At 43.7% G+C, this 21410-nt stretch overlaps 1 protein-coding gene across 8 annotated transcripts in view; it reads left to right on the top strand.

The window, feature by feature from the left end:
- The window catches only part of LOC127070393 (mucin-5AC-like), a 183238-nt gene extending 161828 nt beyond the window's left edge, over nucleotides 1–21410 (top strand). For 4 of the 8 annotated variants that reach the window (XM_051008286.1, XM_051008330.1, XM_051008306.1 and 1 more), the window contains 10 exons: nucleotides 12449–14347; nucleotides 14460–16658; nucleotides 16794–17108; nucleotides 17264–17330; nucleotides 17449–17870; nucleotides 17952–19949; nucleotides 20020–20142; nucleotides 20231–20397; nucleotides 20522–20736; nucleotides 20832–21410. In XM_051008286.1, the coding sequence (XP_050864243.1) occupies nucleotides 12467–14347; nucleotides 14460–16658; nucleotides 16794–17108; nucleotides 17264–17330; nucleotides 17449–17870; nucleotides 17952–19949; nucleotides 20020–20142; nucleotides 20231–20397; nucleotides 20522–20736; nucleotides 20832–21253 (7809 nt within the window). In that variant the 5' untranslated portion in view covers nucleotides 12449–12466 and the 3' untranslated portion in view covers nucleotides 21254–21410. Of the gene's footprint in view, nucleotides 1–4341; nucleotides 4413–4484; nucleotides 4659–12448; nucleotides 14348–14459; nucleotides 16659–16793; nucleotides 17109–17263; nucleotides 17331–17448; nucleotides 17871–17951; nucleotides 19950–20019; nucleotides 20143–20230; nucleotides 20398–20521; nucleotides 20737–20831 lie in introns of all 8 variants that reach the window. The other 4 variants (XM_051008315.1, XM_051008324.1, XM_051008349.1 and 1 more) reach the window with 4 other exon arrangements.

Genomic DNA, 21410 nt, shown 5'->3' with positions numbered 1-21410 from the left:
TAAAAGAGCGTCGAAAATCCACTCGCGATTTTTCGACGGCGCGTTCTCGAGAAAATCGTTTCACCGTTCTAAATGCATATTTTGAGGGTAGATAACCGGATGGTTTCCGCGACACTCTAAGGATTTTTGCGACGCGCAGCGAAAATGCCGGCGGGTCGAATTTTTGCTTGGTCCATTTTTTCTTTTTTTTTTTTGTTCTCTCGTTTTTTTTTCATCCCTTTTCCAAAGCCGCTAAAACTCTATTCTGTTATCACGTCTATGTCGCGAATAGTTCGAACAGAAGACTCGACGAGTTGGAAATTTCTTTTTTAATTTTTTTCCTGAATTTTTTATCTTCCCTTTTTTTTCAATCTTCCTTTTTTCAATCCCCAGATCGATCGATCCCCAACAAAAATAAAAATGATTCTTTATACGTTTTCAAGAACTATGTTTGATCATGTTTAATTCACAGATTCAATTCACTTACGATCAATATTCTAACGAACGGGCTGCGGCCAAGCCGGAAAGGCGGGTTGAAGATCGCAAGGTCGGTCGATGCACTCCGCTCGCGCATATGTACAATCCGAGTAATCGCTGGCTCGGTGCATTCAGGGCCAGGCAGAAGTGCACAGCGCGCTACGATGCACGCGAACGCTTTCTTTCCTTCCTCGCGGCCGCATTCTTCCCTATGCGACGTTCTTTCTCGCTTGCATGCCTCTACTTCTCGTCCTCCTCCTCTTCCTTTCCTCTCCTCCTCCTTTTTCTTCCTCAGTTCCTCCCACTTCGTGATTCTACCTATCGGAATATATCCACGTTTCCTTTTTTTTTTCTTTGTCCTTTCTTTTCTTTCTTCTTTTTCTTCTTCCTCAGTTTTTTTTTCTTTCTCTCAACTTTTCGAAGAAAACAGAAAGCTTTTTAGATCATTAAAAATGTATACTTTGATATCGTACGCAAAAACAAAAAAATTGTTTACTTATCGTATGGAGGGAGGGATAGTAATCCTTTTGTCAGCTCGTCGACGATAACGATGCGCAAACGTATGTATATGTAATAAATAGATGAAGGTATGTAGAGAGCGAAAGAAAAAGAGAAAAAGAAAGAAAAGAGAGAGAAAGAGAGAGAGAGAGAGAGAGAGAGAGAAAGAGAAAAGGAGATCAGAGCGGTTTCTCGTTGGTCAGAGGCAAGCAAACCCTCATAAATACGATTCTCGTCCTTCGTCGTGTCGCTTATTCCAAGCCGGAGGGGCTGTTGGTTCAAGCTTGGTCGAGGGGTTGCTTCGAGATGAGAAGAAAAAGGATGAAGGAGAGACGAAGGTAGAAAGGGATGCATACTACTCACCGCACCGTGTAAAGACGAAGGAAACTACATCGAATTCGGTTCTCCAACGTTCTCCTCCTCCTCCTCCTCCTCCTCCTCCTCCTCCTCCTCCTCCTCCTCTTTCTCTTTCTCTCTTCGACCGTCTTCTTTCTGTTTCCTCAACGTTTTCTTCCTTTCACCCTATCTCTACTCTCGAGTTCCTTTTTTCTTTTCTTCCTTTTTCTTTCTTTCTTTCTTTCTTTCTTTCTTTCTTTCTTTCTTTCGTTCTTTCTTTCTTTTTCTTTTTCCTTTTTTTTTTTTACGAGACATCGTCGCGCGAACGAGCGACGTACTTTACTACGATGACGACGATCCTCGAGACGACGAGAGGTTGCTCCTTCGAGTAATGAAATCCAAAAGACATTGCTGAGAAATTTTACAGACTATTCGATCGATACGTTTGACTTCATGTCTTTGTTTTTTTTTTATCTATCTTTATCTCTTTTTTTTTGTTTACAGAACGTAAATATCCACAAAAATTCCTGAGATATATATATATATATGTATGTATTTATGTGTGTGTGTGTGTGTATAGATACATATATATGTATGTATATATCAGGTATATATGAAGAAATATATAAAATACCTTACATTATTGTCATTAGATGTTCGATAAAAGATCATGCAATGGATTCTTTCGTAAAAGGACAAGAATTTGTCGAGACGTTTTAAAAATGAAAGGAATTTTTTTCGCCTCTATCGTTTTCTCCTTCCTCAACGCGAATACACAGAGGCAGCCACGGCATCGTTTTATTTTTCAGTAGCACTTTCCGCCCTTCTCATCGTGAACACGACCTTAGTCGCCCTTCCGTCTCTCTCTCTCTCTCTCTTTCTCCTTCTCCTTCACCTTTCACCCTTTCACGCTTCTCACGAAACGAGTAACCCACTTTACGATAATTCTCGAGACGCAAGATTTTTCACGGAACGAAAGCCGCCCGGCGAGCCGTCTGAGAAAATTTCCTGGCGTCTTATTTCTCCTCTTTTAGAGTATTCTCTCTTTTTCTCCCTCTCTCTCTCTCTCTCTCTTTCTCTCTCTCTCTCTCTCTACCATATCTTCCCTCCCTCGTCCGTTCACCCTCCTTTGCCTTTTATAACTCGTCTTGCTGGAACTACTCTCTCGTTCTGTATATCTTTCTCTCTTTCTCTTGTCGAGAGCGAAATACATCCTCGAGGTCGTCTTGAATTTCATTGTCTTTTCATACGCTCTCCTTTACACGCGCTACCACGTCGAATGAATCTACCGTATGCATAGGTTTCACCGATTTTCCTCTGTTTAAGCTATTCAAACTATAATTAAAAGCCACTGATCATTTCATTCGTTGATAACTTTCTTATTAATGGTACACATGACTCCCAAGATAACACCTAAATCATATTAGTTCCATCGTTTTTATCAATTTCATCGATCTTCAAAATAGTCAAATAATAAATTAAATTTCGTGTATCCCATCTACACAAACCTACACACATATAATATATATATATACACACCTATGTAGTATCTAGCTACGTGTAATAAATTCCACGTAGCGAAGGTTCCCTCTCCATAAGGCTATAAATTCTGCATGGTGAGAAACGGTTCTCTTTCCATACGGCCCAGTTCCTCTTTTCGTCTGTCATTACCCTTCCAACTTTGATAACATTAGTACTAACGTAGCGAAGGTACATGCAAGTAATTAATATAACAATAAACAATTAATACGTCAGAAACGTCGTTATTTACGTTTCATAGGTTCGTTCGTTGCTTGATTCTATTTAAATGGACATCATCGCTTTGTCGTATCTTCGATAAGTACAAACATTACTGAAAATTGTGAATTCATCAGCCTATTATCCCATTTATGATCACAGGTTGTACACTGAGCATATATGCGACGCTATATCGTTTAAGGAAGCTCGTAGTGTAATTTTCATGTAACTCCGGATCATCGAAAACTAACGATACCGTTAATTAAGCATCGATGCTAGCACGAGAGTAACTATTTTGCGGTGGGTCGATGCATGCGTAAATCTGTCGCGTGTTCGTTCAAACATGAATACAAGCAAGTAGAAAAGAGAATACGATCGATAGGTGGTCCGAAAGATTAACGCGATCTGTCCTTTTCATTCTATTCGATAAATTAATGAGAGAAATTTCAGTTCCATGATATATGAATAGGTTTAAAATAATTTTATACTGGGTTATAAAATATTTAACATTTTTATGATATTTCATTTAAAAGTCGCAGATAATAGTCACTCGTTTTTAAAGACGATTTATGTGGTAACGTCAATCGTATCTCTGTCTATCTATTTATCTATATATAGATCTTTCTCTCTCGTTCTTTCTTTCTTTTTTTTCTTTTTTTGGTGTTTGACCTACAAGTAGGTCAACAGAAAGAGACGTCACGTGCTTTCACGCGCAGCATAACTTTCGTAATGTCAAATTACATTTAACAGCTGCCACAGTCCTGTAGTTTTCCAGCAAGGACGTTTCCTCTGTTCTATCCTCTTTGGATTTAACAGCGAGTTGGTCCACTCTCGCTCGTTCGTTTCACCCTTCACCTCATCCTCATCCTCCTCATCTTCCACATTCTCCATCACCTCCTCTTTCTCTCTTCTACTCGTAGTTCTTCCCTTAGCCTCGGAGGAGGACCACGTTAATTGCTAGATTCGGAGGTAAATTCGCCGCACCTAATTACCGTCCATTATCGTCTTAATGACCGTGTAGGGCAAACGTCAGTGTTCGTTCGCGATTTTCTCTCTTTCTCTTTCTCTTTTACCCTCTTTTAACTCGTAGTACTCTGTAAGTGACATTTGTATCGCGAAACTGTACGATACCGTGCCAACTATTGTCGGCATTGTCGATCGAACGTAAATTATATCCCCTTCTATACATACATACATACATACTTATATATTTTATATTAATTCTTACAATATAAAATCATTTTATTTTTCCATTCGATTATTACGAACTAATCAGATCGTCTAACAAAGTCATTCTCTTCTTTTCTGTTGCAGGTAATTCGCTTAATCTAAAAGAGTTTACGAGATAAGTCGGCACACTCTTATGCATTCGTCAAAGTTTATAGGTAAAATTTTTATCTCGATACATTAGCTTGAAATATTTTCATCGAATTTCTTTCGTTGACTGATTCTTAAAGGAGAAAGAGAAGAAAAAGACGAAGAAGAAGAAGAAGAAGAAGAAGAAAAAGAAGAAAAAGAAGAAGGAAAAGACGAAGAAGAAGAAATAGAAGAAGTTTCGAAAAATGGTGGCCCGTCAAACGCATATATCAAGTCGCGAAGGGGGATGAATCGTCCGACGGAAGGAAACGAACGTAATCCTTAAGAGAGAATTCTAATATCCATTAGTCGGCCGATATCCGGCTAATTCGTCTCTCCCTCGTTTCCTCCATTTGCATATCTTCCTTCCTGGCTTTCTTCCACGTCGTACTCACCGAGAAAACTCGACGGTTCGATCTTATAATGTAATCGTTCGTATCCTTCTCGCTTTCTCTTTTTTAATCTCTTTATTAAAACTTCGTTATCCTTTATCAATTTTTATCGCCGATCAAACGGACAATCTATATAAATCGTCAGTAATTTCATTAATCTCTTACCTTAGAAAACGTTTGTATATCTACCTAATTAGAAATAGAATTAAAATCTTGCAAGATTTCAAGGTCAATTTCTTTGGATGGAAGCGCTACTACATACAAAACTGAGAATGAGAAAGAGAGAGAGAGAGAGAAAGAGAGAGATGAGATAAGATAAGATGAGGTGGGCTGGGGTGGGGGTAGGGTAGAGAAGGACGAGGAGGGAAGATCAAGTTCGCGAGAAAAGCACTGAAAGCAGAAAACGTGGTCGAGCGATGTGGAGACACGAAAGCGAGTTTGCGCTTACGTACGAGTAGGTGCTTAGTCAGGCTCGAAGCAAAACGTTGCGTGCATCCGGGCAAAACCGCTTTAAGTGGCCAAGCTATTGTCCCGCTTGGCCTTGAATCTAATTATTCCGTTGGAAACGGACTTTTGCACCATACAATGCACCTACCAATAGTAATATCACACGTATTTTTCTTGTCCATGGGGTACACGTATGGGGATGCATAGAGGAGGCAATGTTTTTATTCTTGTATCTGTCTTCTTTTTTCTCTCTTTCTATCTTTCTCTCGCGCTCTCTCTCTCTATCTTTCTTTCTTTTTCTCTGCGATACTCGACGTTGGGTTCCGCAGGAAATTAAATAAGCGGATATCGAGCGTAGGCGTGTTCGCGAGGAGTCTCATGAGAGAATAGAAAAGAGGGAGAGGAATTGAAACAGAGAGAGAGAGAGAGAGAGAGAGAGAGAGGCATCGTGAATATCGTTGGTTGCCCTTGTTGTATTCGATTCGAATCTACTTGTATTCTACGTTCGAAAACGAATCGAGTTAAAAACCGGATTTCTCTTTCCCTCCCTCCTCCTCTTTTCTTTTCATGGTGTTTTTTTTTCTTTGTTTTACTTTCTTTTTTTGTTTCACTGTTTTCAGTTCGTAATAGATTCTTGATTTATTTTATTTTCTAGATATGTATATGATATGTGTGCGGCGGGTACGTCGAGATAAGAAAATTTTTATGATCTTTTCGAAGGTCGTGAAATCATAAGATATTTTTATGTAACTCGCAAGCCGAAGCGTACTTATGTGAAACGGTAAAATAATATCTATATGTAACGCGCGACCCGTAACGTTATAACGAAGGTTCGTCGTTCTCCGTTCTTTTCTCAAAAACCTTTGGAAAACTCGAGGGAACTCGTCGTATTTTCCATCGTAACACCGACGAAATTTCACAACGCAATTTTCTTCGCCGACAGGAGCGCGCGAGATAGAGAGAAGGAGAAAGAGAGAGAAATAAGGAGGTTTAATAAAAAAGAAAAAAAAAAAATTGAAAAGGAGAGCAAAAGGAGTTTATACGAGGCGAGAGTCACTAGATCGGTCGATCAATCTGCTGCTTGCAAGGAAAGAATATCTCGGCGACTTATCGTATCGATGCCTTATGAATAGTCGATTAAGAATCTCGATGGTAGGAATTTAAATTTTTATTAACCTTCATGATGGATTATATATCGTGAATATTATTGGCTGAAGGAGTTTGGCCTCTGATGAATAAACAAAAAGCTTGTATGAATTTTTAGAGATATCGACTAATCATTTTCTCTTTCTTTCTTTTTTACTTTTTTTCTTTTTTATTTTTCTTTATCTTTATATATATATATATGGTATATGTGTTATTAGAAAGATTGTCGCGAATCTTTTAAAAGCGTTAGTGGTTTTCTTCGTCGAGCAACCTTCGTAAACTTTGCGAAACTTCGAATGGATGGAAAAGTCTTAGGCAAGGGGGAAGAAGGAGATAGATAGATAGAGAGGAAGAGAGAGGAAGAGAGAGGAAGAGAGAGAGAAATAGAAAGAACGAGGGGTTGAGCAAGGTACGAACGCGGATACGGACGGTTTATGAACGTCGGCGGAAGTTGAGATCTCGTTCCTTTCCCAGTTACCGCCTACTTTTTCATTATGTCTCTTTTATTTAATTTTATGTATCTCTTGGCGGCTAGCAGCGTGGCTGTGTCGGCTCATCGTAACTTTAATCGCATCCGCGAACGATCCTCATTCTAGTTTTGCGAAATAAATCCCAGGGAATTTTTCTGATATTATTCTTTGCCATTCCATTTTCCTCCTACTCGTCGACTTTTAGAATTTCTCGTATATTTTTTTTTCCTTTTTTTTTCTTTCTCTCTCTCTCTCTCTCTCTCTCTCTCTCTCTCTCTCTCTCTATCTCTCTCTCTCTCCTAGAAAATTATACGCGTAAGAGAAATAACGACTTGGCAGGAATCGTATCGGTATTAAAGAGAATATTTGAATGAATCGAGGGAGGGGGTGTGTTGCTTGAAAAAAAAGGAAAAAAAAAAAACACAAAAAACAAAACGGGTTGTATCCAATTTCTCTATGCGCTCTTTTCTTTTTCTACCTTCGTCGTGTCCTCGACGCTTTGCTTTTGAAACGTTTGTAGCATTTTAAAAAAAAAAAAAAAAAAAAAAAAAAAAAGAAAGAAAGAAAAGAAAAGAAAAAAGAAAAAAAAATCCGTCAAGTTCGTTAGCTTTTGATTTTCGTGTCGTGGGTGGTGTACAGCGTTTTAAAAATTCGTCGTCCTTCGCTTAGTGAACGATCTTATGCTCTCCCTCCTTCTCCTCCTCCTCCTCGATGTGTGGTTGGTGTCTGTCTCTCTGTGTCTCTGCCTTGTATGCGTGCATGTGTCTGTATGTATGTATGTATGTATGTATGTATGTATGCGTGTGTCTATATGTATGTGTGCGTGCGCGCACTCGTTCGTTCACTCGCACGCGTATAAACGCGAAGAGAGAAGCAAGCGTACGGTAAGCGCACGATCTTCGTTGAAACCGAGTTTACAGAGAACCCTTTGCGTTTGTCGGCGTTTCAACCGCTTTCCCGCGGAGTGCTTTGGCGTTAGTAAATTGCACGTTGTACCTTCGGGATACGACTGTACTTTGTAGAAGCCGAAGGCACGCATACCGCCATTTAGCGATTGTATTCTGAAAATCTCGTTGGTGAATTGAAGTTTCTCTTGGGTTGGCAACGTTAAAACATGAATTTCCAAGCGTAACTCCGAGCGTGTTGACATTTTCTATCAAAATGAGATCCGTTTACACATACACTATGAAAATTTTTCTTCGATAATCTGTATTAACTGATAACTGGTTAAATGTAAAATAAGAAGGGAGCTCTGATAGCAACGGGATTTGGAATTTTTTGCTCAACGAAACCAATTGGACGCGCGCGCGAACGTTTATTATAGCAACCCGGTGTCCTCATAAATTATAATATGAAATGCGGTATAATTAGAGGAACAAGAACGCGGACGCGCATTGTGCACGCTCACGGGGATTCGTCATATCGCTTGGCGAATAATTGTTATCGTTTGCCACGGTATCATCCATTATTACCGAGTCTTTATATCGTACGGGATGATATATTGAATCGCTTTTGTAGAGATTTCGTAATTGATTTTTATATAATAATAATAATAATAATAATAATAATAAGTATATATAATATTAAATATATATAAATATATACATATATGTATAAACATTTATATATATATATATTATATATAAATAATATTATAATATAGCGAAAGAAATTCGACGAAACGTTAATTTATTCAAAATGAAAATGATCTCTTTATTTTCGAGAAAAGTTTATGAAAAAATAAATACGAATGAAGTTTCGACGTGTATTCCAATTCGGAGTTTTTAAAGCGATACCGTCGACTCGGTTCGTTTTAAAAAGAAAGAGAGAGAAAGAAAAAGAAAAAGTCACGAAGGATGAGGATGAAACTGAAGTAATGAAAAAGGAGAGAAGAAAGAAAAGTGGTTCTAGAAGATCGTAAGCGAAAAGTATCGTTTCCAGACGAAGAAAATTTCCTTAATTGCTATCGGGATAAGGCGCGAACGATAAAAAGGAAGGATGCTGGAACAAATCCTTTTAACAACAATTTCCTCTTCGTAGCGAAGCACCGGATGATCCAGCTTTTCGATCTTCTTTTTCTTCTTCTTTTTCTTCTTTTTCTTCTTCTTCTTCTTCGTCATCGTCTTCTTCTTCTTCTTCTATCGAAAGGATAGGAAAATAACACAAACTATTTCCTCTTTCGCTTACGGCGTTTCGAACGGCTTTTAACTAGCGACTTCATCGGTCACGTTGTCCGTACCACCTCCCTACGGATTTGGCTTCCTTGACCCCATTACGTCCTCCCTAGCTGCTGCTTCACAACACTCATTCGACGGAATCTACTTGCCCGTCGAGAGAGTCTTGAAGAATTCGAAAATGCATGCCGTTAGTAAATACGCGAAAGTTAACACTTTAAAAAGTGTAGGATAAAGAGAGAGAGAGAGAGAGAGAGAGAGAGAGGGAGAAGGAAAAAAGATTGTTTGAAAATTCTACCTTGCTAATGTATAAAGTTGAAAGATTTCTCTTACAAAGTGAAATACCAAGAGTATCTTAAAGCTGCCAAGGTCGGTCTTCTTTTAATATGAAAAGAAGAAAAATTGTTGAAATATTAAAGATGGTGTTATGACAATCTAGTCTTGTATTAAAAATAAAGCTTTTCGCTTATGGATAACTTTAAGGACGTTGCTCGATCAATCCGATTTCTTGGTCTCCGGAGAAATCAAGATTATACTAGAGAAAGAGAGTGAGAAAGAGAGATACATATACATACATACATACATACATACATTCGTATCTATATATATATATTCGTTAGGAAAGATCATGTTATTCGATGGAAAATCTCAAGTATCCATCACCTCCAAACTATTCTCGAGTACAAGGAGAAATGATACGTGCGTCGTCGTCCTTGGTAAAGGGCCTTCGTAAATAACACGTGACAGGACTGATTTGAAGTTACACGCTCGGTACCATTACCATAATCACTGCGATTTCCAAGCTAACTCGATCGACTTAATCGAATGATCGTGCACACGAGATTGGCATCGATCGATATTCGCTTGGAAAAGCACGACGGTATCCATTCCTTCGAAAACTTTATCGTGTACCTTTTCATCGAAATTGATCCGCTACTAAAACACCTTTATCGTCGCTACCACTCGTGCTCTCTCTCTCTCTCTCTCTCCTCTCTCTTTTCGAATTCGTTGGAACATATCGAGCACTACGTTAACTCTGATATTTATTACACGCTACCGTTGAACCTTATCGAGTGTCCGAAATTGTGAGAATTCCAGTTAACCTTTCCTTATATATATATATATATATATATATATATATATATATATATATATAACGTAGATGTGGATAGATCTCTAAAACGGATACATATATATATATATATATATATATATATATGTGTGTGTATATATACGTGTGCAAACGTACAAGTGTTATACGCTATCGTACATAAGGTAGTAGGACACATCCGTGATTATTCGTATGTATGCGTAGGGCTCACAAATACGTAGGAAAGCCTTTGACTGGTGCACGAAGGGAAGCAACCCCTCAAGGGTGCAGAGTACGATATTGATTCCTCCGCCGCTTCCAACGGTATAGCAGTGTTACGCTACGGCCGATAGCCGTCTTCGTTGTAGTCCTCCTAGTGCTTGTAACACTCGCTAGCCATTCTCTGGGTGCCATAGTAGTCTCTTATATCCCTATCGTACGGCTTCTTCCGTTATACCTTTACGACTCTCCTATCTTATCCTAACTGTCTCTCTCTCTCTCTCTCTTCCTCTATGTGTATATAAATGTATATATATCTTTCTCTCTTGCACATCATCTTCACTTTTCAACTATCTATGTTCTTCCTTTTCACTTTTTTACCTTCCTTTCTTCCTTCCTTCCTTCCTTCCTTCATTCCTTCCTTCCGACCTATCTACCTATCTATTTTCTCTACCTATCTATTTTCTCTTTTCTTCTTCCTTTTTTATTTTTTTTTTTAATTTCTGATCAATGAATTGCTACAGGATTCTTGCCTACCTAACCAAGAGCCATGACTAGCGTTCGAATTCCTCCGTCGATTATTTTTCTTTCTTTCTTTCTTTCTTTTATTTTTGTTTTTTTCTTTTTTTATTTTTAGTTCTCTTACAAGTTTAACCGATGAAATCGTTTTCCCAAAGCGACGTCGCACGTGTCAGAAATGATGAATGGCTGACATACGTTTATCGAGAGTTTTCGATATGAACAAGTTCGATAAGAGAGGGAGAGAGAGAGAGAAAGAGAGAGAGAAGGAAAGAGCTTTTCTTCTATCACGAAAGGAACGATTAATCTCCCTCCTCTCGCGAAATTTTCAACGATTAATCTACTTCCCTTTCGTCTTCTTCTTTTTCTTTCTCTTTTTCTTTTTCTTCTTCTTCGTCTTTCATATCAATGGCCGTCGAGTTAACGCTGAACCTCGATAAACAGTTTGTTACAAAAATCAGCATTTTAAACGGCATTTTAAAGAGCATTTTAAACAGCATTTAATTCAGCCCCATAACGAGTGCATTCTTCTCACATTTATCAGCGCACGAATACCACTTAATTTTGAATGAAATTCAGATGACCTAGTTCCTTAATTTCTCTTGTAATTATTTGGGAAAAATTTGTACGAGAGATGGAAATACATCATTTCCGTTAGCCGTCGACACATTAAATATTTATAATATATCAATTATAACAAATATCGTTGTGCGGTATAGTAATATGAAATCATTTGATTTTAGATCCAATTAATTACGATGTTAATACGAACGTAATTAACGACTTAAATATTATAATGCGATGTGGTAGTAGTAGTAGTAATAGTAGTAGCAGTAGCTGCAGCAGTAGTAGTAGTAGTAGATTAATATGCTTAGTATGCGTGGTCATACGCGGAAATGGGTGAGAGAAGAACGACGTTTGTTAATGCGTGCGTATCCGGAGGTATACTTTTTTTTTGTTTATTATTATCTTGTGTCCTGGTTGACTATGAGACATCGGGTAACACGTATCGTATCGATTCAATTAATATTCATTCACCTGTCAGATTATATCCGATTTAAGACTTTAATTCCAACTATTATTTATTCGCATAGATATATATCAGAAGGACAATTTCTCAATCTTGATATTATTTCATTTCGTTTTCTTATTTGGACGAACGAGAAAACTTTTCGAAATCTATCGTCGTTACAACAATTGAATAACTTCGAATTCAATTAATAACAAGAGATCCCTCACGAACGACGAACGGTATTACGAAAGAGGAGAGGGAGAGAGAGAGAGAGAGAGAACAACGAGGGTGGTTGGTTTGTGAGAGGGGAGATATTATAACGGACAAATACAAGACAATGAAGATTAATGTTTCGGCCTCGTTCTCTCCCCCTTGGTTTCTCTCGGTACCTCTCGTGCGAACGAACCTTTTGCTAATCTCCGAGGACAGTGCTCTCTCTCTCTCTGTTTCTCTCTTTTTTCTCTCTTCCTCTTTCTCTCTCAAGTCCAAGGACGTAATTGTGTCACGTCAATGCTATTATCAGCACTGGTACGACGATGGTAACGACGATCATCGTAGGATCTGTACATATGTAGGATCGTTTGGATATTTTTCAGATTAGCAGTCGGCGTGACATGGATGTGAGCTTCACGAACGTGTTGGAGGGGGCTCGTCAGTACTTCCAGGGACTGCCTGTACCCAGTGCAAGCGCGATACCGTCGGAGGATCACAATCATCCAACTTCGTCGACGAATTCGGCCTCGTCGGCGTCCACGTCTCACGATCATGGCGTGGCTTCCTCTTCGGTGGCTCCGCCACCAGCACCGCCGTCCTCGGCGTCGACGCCGTCGGTGGTTAATCAAGAAACAACGCGTTACTCCAGTGATGTCGGTCAGTCCTCGTCTACCGAAAACGGAAGCTCCAGTTCCGGTCCGTTTTGGAATCCATCGGTGGAGCCGTATCCACCGCAACCAACTAGAGTGGAGGTACCGGATACCAGGCCGGGCGACGAGAGTTCCGAACCGAGTTCCTCGTCTCCTGGTACAGTGGTCACCTTAACTGAAATGCAGCCCTCCAGTCATCGATCCTCCGCAACATCCAACTTTCAACAGCAACAACAACAACAACAACAACAAAAGCAATCGTCCGTATCTTCCGCGTCCACCGATCAACACTCGTCCCATCAGACCATAGCTACGACTACCTCCAGTTCACCCAGATTGCATCAGATGCAACCACCTCAAAGAGATCATTCTCCGGAACCTGTTTATCAACAACTCAATAGTATCAGTAGAACGTCATTCGCCACCGTCGAGATTTTAGCGACGTCTCATACGACGTCTCATCCGAATTATCAAAACGCGAACGATCGACAGTCTCAAAGCGGTACGGCCATCGTCGCTCAAAGAACTCAATACTATCCGAGATATCATCACCCGGACATTACGAAGAGCGCGCCGGCGCCGTTCTCGCAAAATTCCGTCTATCAATCCGCCAACGTGGCGGTGACCACAGCCGGAAGCGTTCAACAACCGGCTACGAGGCCAACGCCGGTCGAACAGAGCAGTGTGCTCGTTCATGGACAAGATCAGCAACGAGTGCCGAGCTCTTCTTACGGATCCAGCGTGCAAACTCCGTCGAGTGGATCGACGGTTTACGGATCGTCTCAGAATTATCGCGTAAGTGGGCAGCTTCAGCAAACTCGGCCGGTTGTTGTTAATCCGACGGTCGACGAACGAATCAGGCCGACGGCTCAACACGGCATCGACGGAACTAGCGCGTCTTCGTCGTCCTCCAACTCCTCCTGCTCCAACTCGAACAACTCCTCTTCGGGGAACCCTTGTACTTCGGCAAATCCACCTTGCAATCCGCGTCACGGATCCAGTCACATTCCTTCGTCGCCTCAGAATCTTCCGGCGCACATTCCTTCTCCGCATCTTCCCTCCGCAGCTTCCTCCGTTCACGGACAACACCCTCAGCAACAACAGCAGCAAGGCCAACAACATCACACTCGAATAAATCCTTCCCCTCACTCGGCCAATCCGAACGCCTACACCGCTCGCACGATCCTCTCGCAGAGCGGACCGTCGCCATCCTCCTCGTCGTCTTCGTCGTCGAACCATCCGCAACAGATGATACCTCCTACGGGCTTAAGCGGTTATCATCCGATAGCTTCGCCTCACGAGCCACCTCGTCACGCCACCCCATCGCCCCACAGACAATCTCCTCACGTATCGACGCTTCACAATCCTCACGCCTCCTCTCCTCATCCTACACCGTCGCCCCACACCGCCTTCCAACCGCATTCGCCGACTTACCCACCTCCTCCACCGCCGGCCAGGTCTACGCCACACTCCTACAGCGTGCCGGCGACGTCTCAGCACTATCAGAATGCCGGATACAACGCTAGTCCTTACGCGCCGCCACCTCAGTCTTCGTACCATTCCTTTCAGAAGAGTCCGCAGCAGCAGCAGCAGCAGCAGCAACAGCAACAGCAGCAGCAGCCGCTGTCGCAGGTAAGAACGATTTGCGCGTTTACGGGGAGACACGGTGCTCGGAGAGGCACCGTCTCTCCTCTATCCTCTTCGTCCTTTTTAACCTTTCTTCTTTCTCATTCGCGATCCTCAGTCGCACGGGAGTTACTACTCCCAACCGAATAGATCTCACAGCCAGTCGTACGTCCAACCAACTCCGATGGGTGCACCGCCTCAACCGATTTGTCCCGGTGGAGCGAATAGCAACGGTGGCTTGAGCTATCAGCAGAACAAAGCCGTAATGTACAACGGTGCGGACTCGAAAAGGGGTCCGGCGGAAATCGCTGCGAGCTACGCTTCTTACCGATCATCCTCGACGAGCGTGCAGAGAAGCAACAACACGCACAATCTGCCACCGATCGCCGCCTTGTCCTCCTATCATTCCAACAAGAGAGAAACGGGGAGTAAAGTGCAATCGATCCAACGACGAGTGCATTCGATCGGAACGACGAACAAAGTCCCTGTCGTGACACCACCCAGCTCGGTTATGGTTCTTCCCCAAAGGATTCCGGATTATCCTTCGGTCCCTGCGCCAATGAATCACGCGATACCGGTTAATGGGAGAACAACCAGCTCGGTCAACTCTACCTACGCTGGCAGATACGCTAACCAGCAAAATTATCCGGCTTACGCGACCACCATCGCGCCCAGTCACCACGGTAGCAATTCCTCGAGTAACACCTCGGTGACGTCCATCGGTGCCACGGTCCGATCTTCCGTTCCGGCTCCTCCGGTACACGCCTATCAGTCTTCCGACGCGACCGCCCACTTGGGATCCTATCATCACACCGTCAGAACTGCGGAGAGTTATCCGTACAAGGAACAATCCTATCAAAATTCCTCGGCACCGATGGTACCTGCTGTTCCAGGTACACCCTTACCGGCACCGCCACCGCCGCAGACCAACGGAATCAGGAAAAGGGAGTCTCCGCTCGATCTGTCCGTGAAAACCGTGAAGACGTCCGCGGACTCGACCGCGCAAGACGATCTCGAGGCTTCTTCCACGGACAAGCACGCGAGTAGTTTGAACCTGACCTCGGCGCCGACGATGTCGAGGAGTAGCAACGGTGCCAGAAGCATGGCTCCACCACCGGCTATTCAATCCTTAGCGCCACCACCCATTGCTTCTTACTCTAATTACGACGCCAGAGTCTCGACCCGTGGCGTCAGGAGCAGCTCGTCCGTTCCTTCCGTGTGTCCTCGAACGTCGACACCGCAGACGGTGTGCGCGCCAAAGGTCGACTTCTTGCCGGATTTCAATTCGACCCCGCTTCGACAACATCACGCTCCGCCGCCGCACGACAGTCCGATCCGTAGAAATACGGGTCAACAACTGTACGGGCCGCCGCCACCGCCACCGCCGCCTCAAGCGCCGTTGCCCTCGCAGTATACGAACAACGCTGCTCCACTGCCTCATATGTCTACGTTCCAGAAGAGTTCACTGCCCGCAACGCCGGTATACGACGGCAGCCCGGCACCACCACCACCACCACCGCCGTCTTCGTCGACGTCTTCGTCGTCTTACCTACCGCCCAACGATTCCTCGAGGTCTTCTTCTAGATATCCCGTGGTGGATCCCTCAAGAATGGGCCCGACGACACTGCCCCTGCAAGAATATCCTTCCGACCCCAGCAAGTATTATTTAGACGCGAGAAACAAGTTCGGTTCACCGACTCAGAAAGATCATCGTCCTACCATCAAGAGATCCGGTGAAACCGTTTACTCTGGAACCGCTCCAAACAAGCAGCCTAGGTTGGATACTTGGAGAATAGCCATCGACAAGCAGATCGAGCAGAAACTCTCGACGGTCAGGTCGCCTCACGAGCAACAGAAGAGACAAGAAATGAGTTTGCCCGTTGCCATGCCGAATGGTACCTTGATAGCACCTAGTACTTACGAGCAGAGATCGGACAATGGTTATTCGTCGTCGGAGTCTTTGAGGTATCAACAAGCTTACTGTGATAAAAGGAATTACCCGGAGCCGAAGATGGCACGTACCTCTCCGCCGTATAATCACCCACCTATCTCGAAAGCAACGAACGTACACGCGTTACCCCAGCAAGTCAATAGTCAGACATCTTATTCGAATTATAGACAGAATCAGAGAATGGCTTGTCCTCCGGTTAGTGCGATGGCTACGCCTCCGGTCGATCAGCCGAGCAACACGGGCGCCGATAAACGAGTTTTGAGCTTGTTGAGGAATAGTCTCGAGAACAAACAGCAGAGGGAAGAACAGTTGAACAGTCAACAACCTATTTTGGTGAATCACAATCAACAGAGCTTTCAAAACAAGGTATGCATTGTCGTTGGTATTTCGTTTATATAATGAACGTTGTTCCGTGTTATCGCCTCGTCCTTTCATTCTTTTCCTTTTCCTATCTTTTCTTTTCTCTTTTATCTCTTTTCCTTTTGTATTTTTATCGAATAGGTCGTCGCCCCAGTGGAGCCTAAAACGAACATAGGGAGACACAATTTATCGCCGTTTACGGCGGCCAGTTTGTTGGAACGGAACAGCAACACGCCGCCGCATTACAAGTTCCATGTGCCGCGAGCCGTAGACTCGATCACTCAAGAGGCCCCCCGTAGTATGTACGCTTCGCGAGTAAATTCATCTGCCACGCTACCTGGCAAAGAAGCTCTCTTGGGACCTCGGGGAGCCGAGAATCAAATTCACCGTGACAAGGATGACGGGCTTGCGGCCATATTGGCCGCGAAAATCAGGACAAAAGCGGAACTTAAACAGGTGAGGTATATCGCGACTGGGGTCTAGTCGGATTTACCCGGGCTAACACCTTTCGATACGTATTTTCGTTTTATTTAATAACCGTGACGCGTTCTCTCGGGTATGATGGTACACCTGTTTAAGCTGTTTAAGAAGATATTACTATATCGAATTAGGTCGGCACCGGACAGTTCTTGGCAAAACCCGTGGTTCCTTCTCAAGATGTGTCCTCTACGCCAAAAGGTAAGAATTATTATTCCTACCTGGACGGAAAAGAGTTGGTTTAATTCTTTTCTCTTCTCTCTCTCTCTCTCTTTTTTCTCCAATCGAACAATCCTAACAATCGAATAATATATTCCAGAGCTCGATAGCGCGGCCTCGACGTCGACTCCACAGTCGGGCTCGTCCGCGGGCAGCCCACCGAAATTGACTCGCGAAAAAGCGGCCTGTCTGCCACCGAGAAGACGTTTGTTCTCGAGAACGGAAGAAGAGAATATGCCGGTCGCTGCTGCGACGACGGTACCCGTGTCAACCCCAACTCCAGCAGTTGCCTCAACGGTACCACCACGTGCCAGTGGTTTTAGAAGTTCCTCCGAGACCTCGGTCTTTGACTTCAGAGAGAGCGATTCCGAGGGTGAGATGCCGGTGTTGGAGCGTCAAACCCTCGAGGAAATGAGGAGAGACAGGAAGCAGTTGTCGAAGGTTCAACCTCCTATTCCCTTGAACGATGCCATGTGCATGAACATGGCCTCGTCCATGGATCTCGTGAAAATCGAGCTTAAGGTAAATCCCGAAAATCCATAAAATCTATTTGACGGAATCACGAACGTTAATCCTATTGTCGCTTATAATGATCGTCTCTAGGAGAACGAGAAGATCAACGAGGTGGATCCATTCTGGGCGGTAACCTGCGACAAGTTTATGGAACAGTTGAGAGCAGGCGATGTTGTGAAGAAGCGCGGACGAAAAAAGAAACTCGATGGAACCTCTTCGAAGATGGATGATACTGGTAACGATAGTAGCAAGGAGTCCGACCTTAATACCAACGACGCGACCGCTGACGTAAAGATCAAAATAGAGGACATCAAAAAGGAGGTGCAGGATGTGGTGGAAGCGGTTGTCGATGAAAAGGTCGAGACCGCGGAAAGCAGCAAAGACGATTTGAAATCACCCGTTTCGATAAAGATACAGGTCGTCGAAGAGGAGAAGGTCGTCGAAGTCGAGGCGAAGGAAAATGAAAGGAGAAATTCCGGTGACGATTCCGACGAGGTGCCATTGATCAAGAGAGCAACGAAAAAGAAATCGAAGAAGGAGGATAGCGATTGCGAGGAAGAAATCGTTTGTAGAAAGAGGAGAGTCCGAAGGGGTAGTAGGATCAAATTGGCTTCGTCCAGTGGTAGCGAATCCTCCAGCGAGGAAAGCGACGTTAGTACGGAATACGGGCATGGTTCCTCGGTCGCCGACAGACTCCGAGCGAGGAAAAGGTCTGGGAATGGCGGAGAAAACGAGGGCATGAAGTTACGTTCGAGGGACACGACGCCGCAAAAGAATAAGACGGAAAAGGAAATGAAATCGTCGTCTACGTCCAAGACCGTACCTTCGTCTCGAAAAGTGAAACCCAAGCCACTGTTCGGCGACGGTAGCGATTTCAGGCCAGGCTGGGAGGAAGAGGTATACGTCTACAAGAAATCGTTGAGAATGCCGACCAGACTGATCACCGTCTCGAAACCTTCGAGATTTCATAGGCTATCGACGTCTCTTCCCGATTTGGATCCCGGCTCGCCAGCTTTATCGGTCTCCATGGATAGTTCGGACGTTTGCTTAGGTAGAAAGAGACTCGTTGACAGCGACATAGAGTCCGAGTATAGTTTCAGTATTACTGGCCTTGGTAGTAAGATAGACGACGAAGAAGCGACTTCCTCCACGACGATATCTTGTCCCCCGAAGACGACGACGACGAAACAAACCAGATTGGAAAACAATTCCATCGTAGACGTGCTCGTGCAAAAAGTCGGCACCGGTAAAAAGGATTCGAAGAGGAAACAACAGAAGGAAAAGTCCGAAAAGGGAACGAAGATCCTTCAAAAGGGTAACAACGAACCCGAATTGCTCCCAACGCCGAGTCTCACTCCTCTCCTTGCCTCGGAAGCTCCGAAAACCCCGAAGGGCAAGCCGTCGCCGATCAAGAACAAACCTTTGAAGCCGATCAAAGTTTCGGATTCGTTCCTTTTGGGATATTTCCGTAAAGAGACGGTCAACAATTTCCGCGATACCTTCAAAAACAACCACGCGATACCGAACGAGTTTTCGACGTTCGTTTTGAATAGCAGAACGAGAACGGAGACGCGCGTTCTGAAGAAACAGACCACTATCAGAGAAGTATTCGGCGAGGACAGACCAGCGTCCGCTCCCCCTATGCAAAATCATGGCGATACTTCCCAAGACGATGATTCTCAAAACGAAGCCATGGAAAATACATTAGGAAAGCCTCGTACGTTGAAGCAAAAGGTAGTGTCCAGATTGAAAAACGCGAGTATCCTAAGAAGTCACAAGGCAATCGTCAATTCGAAAAGACATTTACTCATCGCTAAGAGAAGAAAGGATCTTCTGAAGTCTTTGGCCGAGAAGAAGTTGAAGCGCGTTAAGAAGGAAACGGAAGTCGAAGTGACGAAAGAAACGAACGATACGCAGGAAGTTGAGAATAACGAGATAGAGGACGAGAATAACGAGTCCGAGGTACCGAGCAAAAAGAAGTTAAAACTTCGAACCGGTAGGCGGAAATTCCGTTCTGGATTCGACTATGTTAGGAAGAAAAAGAGACCCTTGAAAAAGGATGACGCAGCACCCAAGGAAAGAAAAAGAGTATGTAGATCTTTTTGGTCGACTTTCGTAAGATCGATTTGCAAGAATGATCATTAATCTTTTTTCGCAGCAGATATTGTCAAGACCGAGTCCAGAATGTGTTGCGGACATTCAGTCGGAGATCAGGACGTGGGTCATTAAAAAGGGCGTTGGAGAAACTATTTTACATCGCGCCGCCAGACTCGGTCACACGGTGAGTCAACGTTTTTCTCTTGCGATCTTGTTTCGTTCGTCCGTGGAGTTCTTTTTTTTTCAAACTTTTCATAAACGCGTCGATGCAGGATGTGACAGCCTACTGCTTAGAGAAACTCAACAGTGCACCGAGCCCGAAGGACAACGCGGGTTATACGCCACTCCACGAGGCATGCTCGAGGGGTCATTTGGAAATCGCCAAACTTTTGCTCGCTTATGGCGCGAATGCCAGCGAAAGTGCGAACGGAGGAATAAGGTTGGTAGAGACGTGAACTATGCGTCGAAACAAAAAATCAAGAAAAACAAAAAATATGTATATGTATATATCATAATATGAAACGGTCGTTTGATCGAACGACATTCGTCGTGCGTTATCACAGACCACTTCACGAGGCTGCGGAGAGCGGTTCAACGGAGTTGGTGCGATTACTTTTATCGTACGGTGCCGATCCTCTACTAGCTACGTATTCCGGGCAAACGCCATTGATGTTGGCGGTGGAAACCGAAGCTTACTCGATTCTCGAGCAACACTTGGACGACATCCAGGGACATAGCAGTACGCCTTGGTCGTTCGGTGGACCTGCTTCGATCTTTGGTAAGTAGACTAACCGACTCTTTCGTTATTTCATCGAGACTCTTAAAGAATATTCGACTCTAATCGAAAAGCGTTTTTTTTCCCTTCCTCCATAGACCCGGAAGAAACTGGATACAATCCTCTGAGCGATCCACCTATGGATAGCCCAGAACCTGAACTCGAGGAGATAGAAATGGAGGTGAGCGATGTGAACCTACCGGTCTTATTTTCTCTTGCCAATGATTCGGACAAGTGGGTGCTCCTTCAAGATTTAATGGCAGCTCTCAGGATAAAGAGTCGCGATGCTCTCTTGCGTCAAGTGAATCCAAAGGCACATACCGGACCACCGGCTATTGCTCATCGCGACGTCATGAGAGAACTTAAACTTCCTGATTTCTTAGAACAGTCTCGATGTTGTCATCTATTAAGCGGCGGCGAGAAGATCAACGTCCGCGGATCGAAGGTGACGCTGATTAAGTACAACGAGAGGGTTAAGTCATTGTTAAACGTCGAAAAGGTGCTAATAAGTCTCAGGTGACAGGAGCCACCGCTGAGGGGAAGGGATTCTCCTCAGGAAAGACCATCCACATCCTTTTCTTCTTCTTCTTCTTCTTCTTCTTCTTCTTCTTCCTCCTCTTCGTCCTCCTCCTTCCTTGCAAGCAAATATAATCCATCAAGAAAAAACGAAAACAAGA

Source organism: Vespula vulgaris, chromosome 1 (assembly GCF_905475345.1).
Source record: "Vespula vulgaris chromosome 1, iyVesVulg1.1, whole genome shotgun sequence".
NCBI lineage: Eukaryota > Metazoa > Arthropoda > Insecta > Hymenoptera > Vespidae > Vespula > Vespula vulgaris.
Note: the sequence above shows the minus strand (reverse complement) of the source record. Positions and strands in the feature narration are given on the sequence as shown.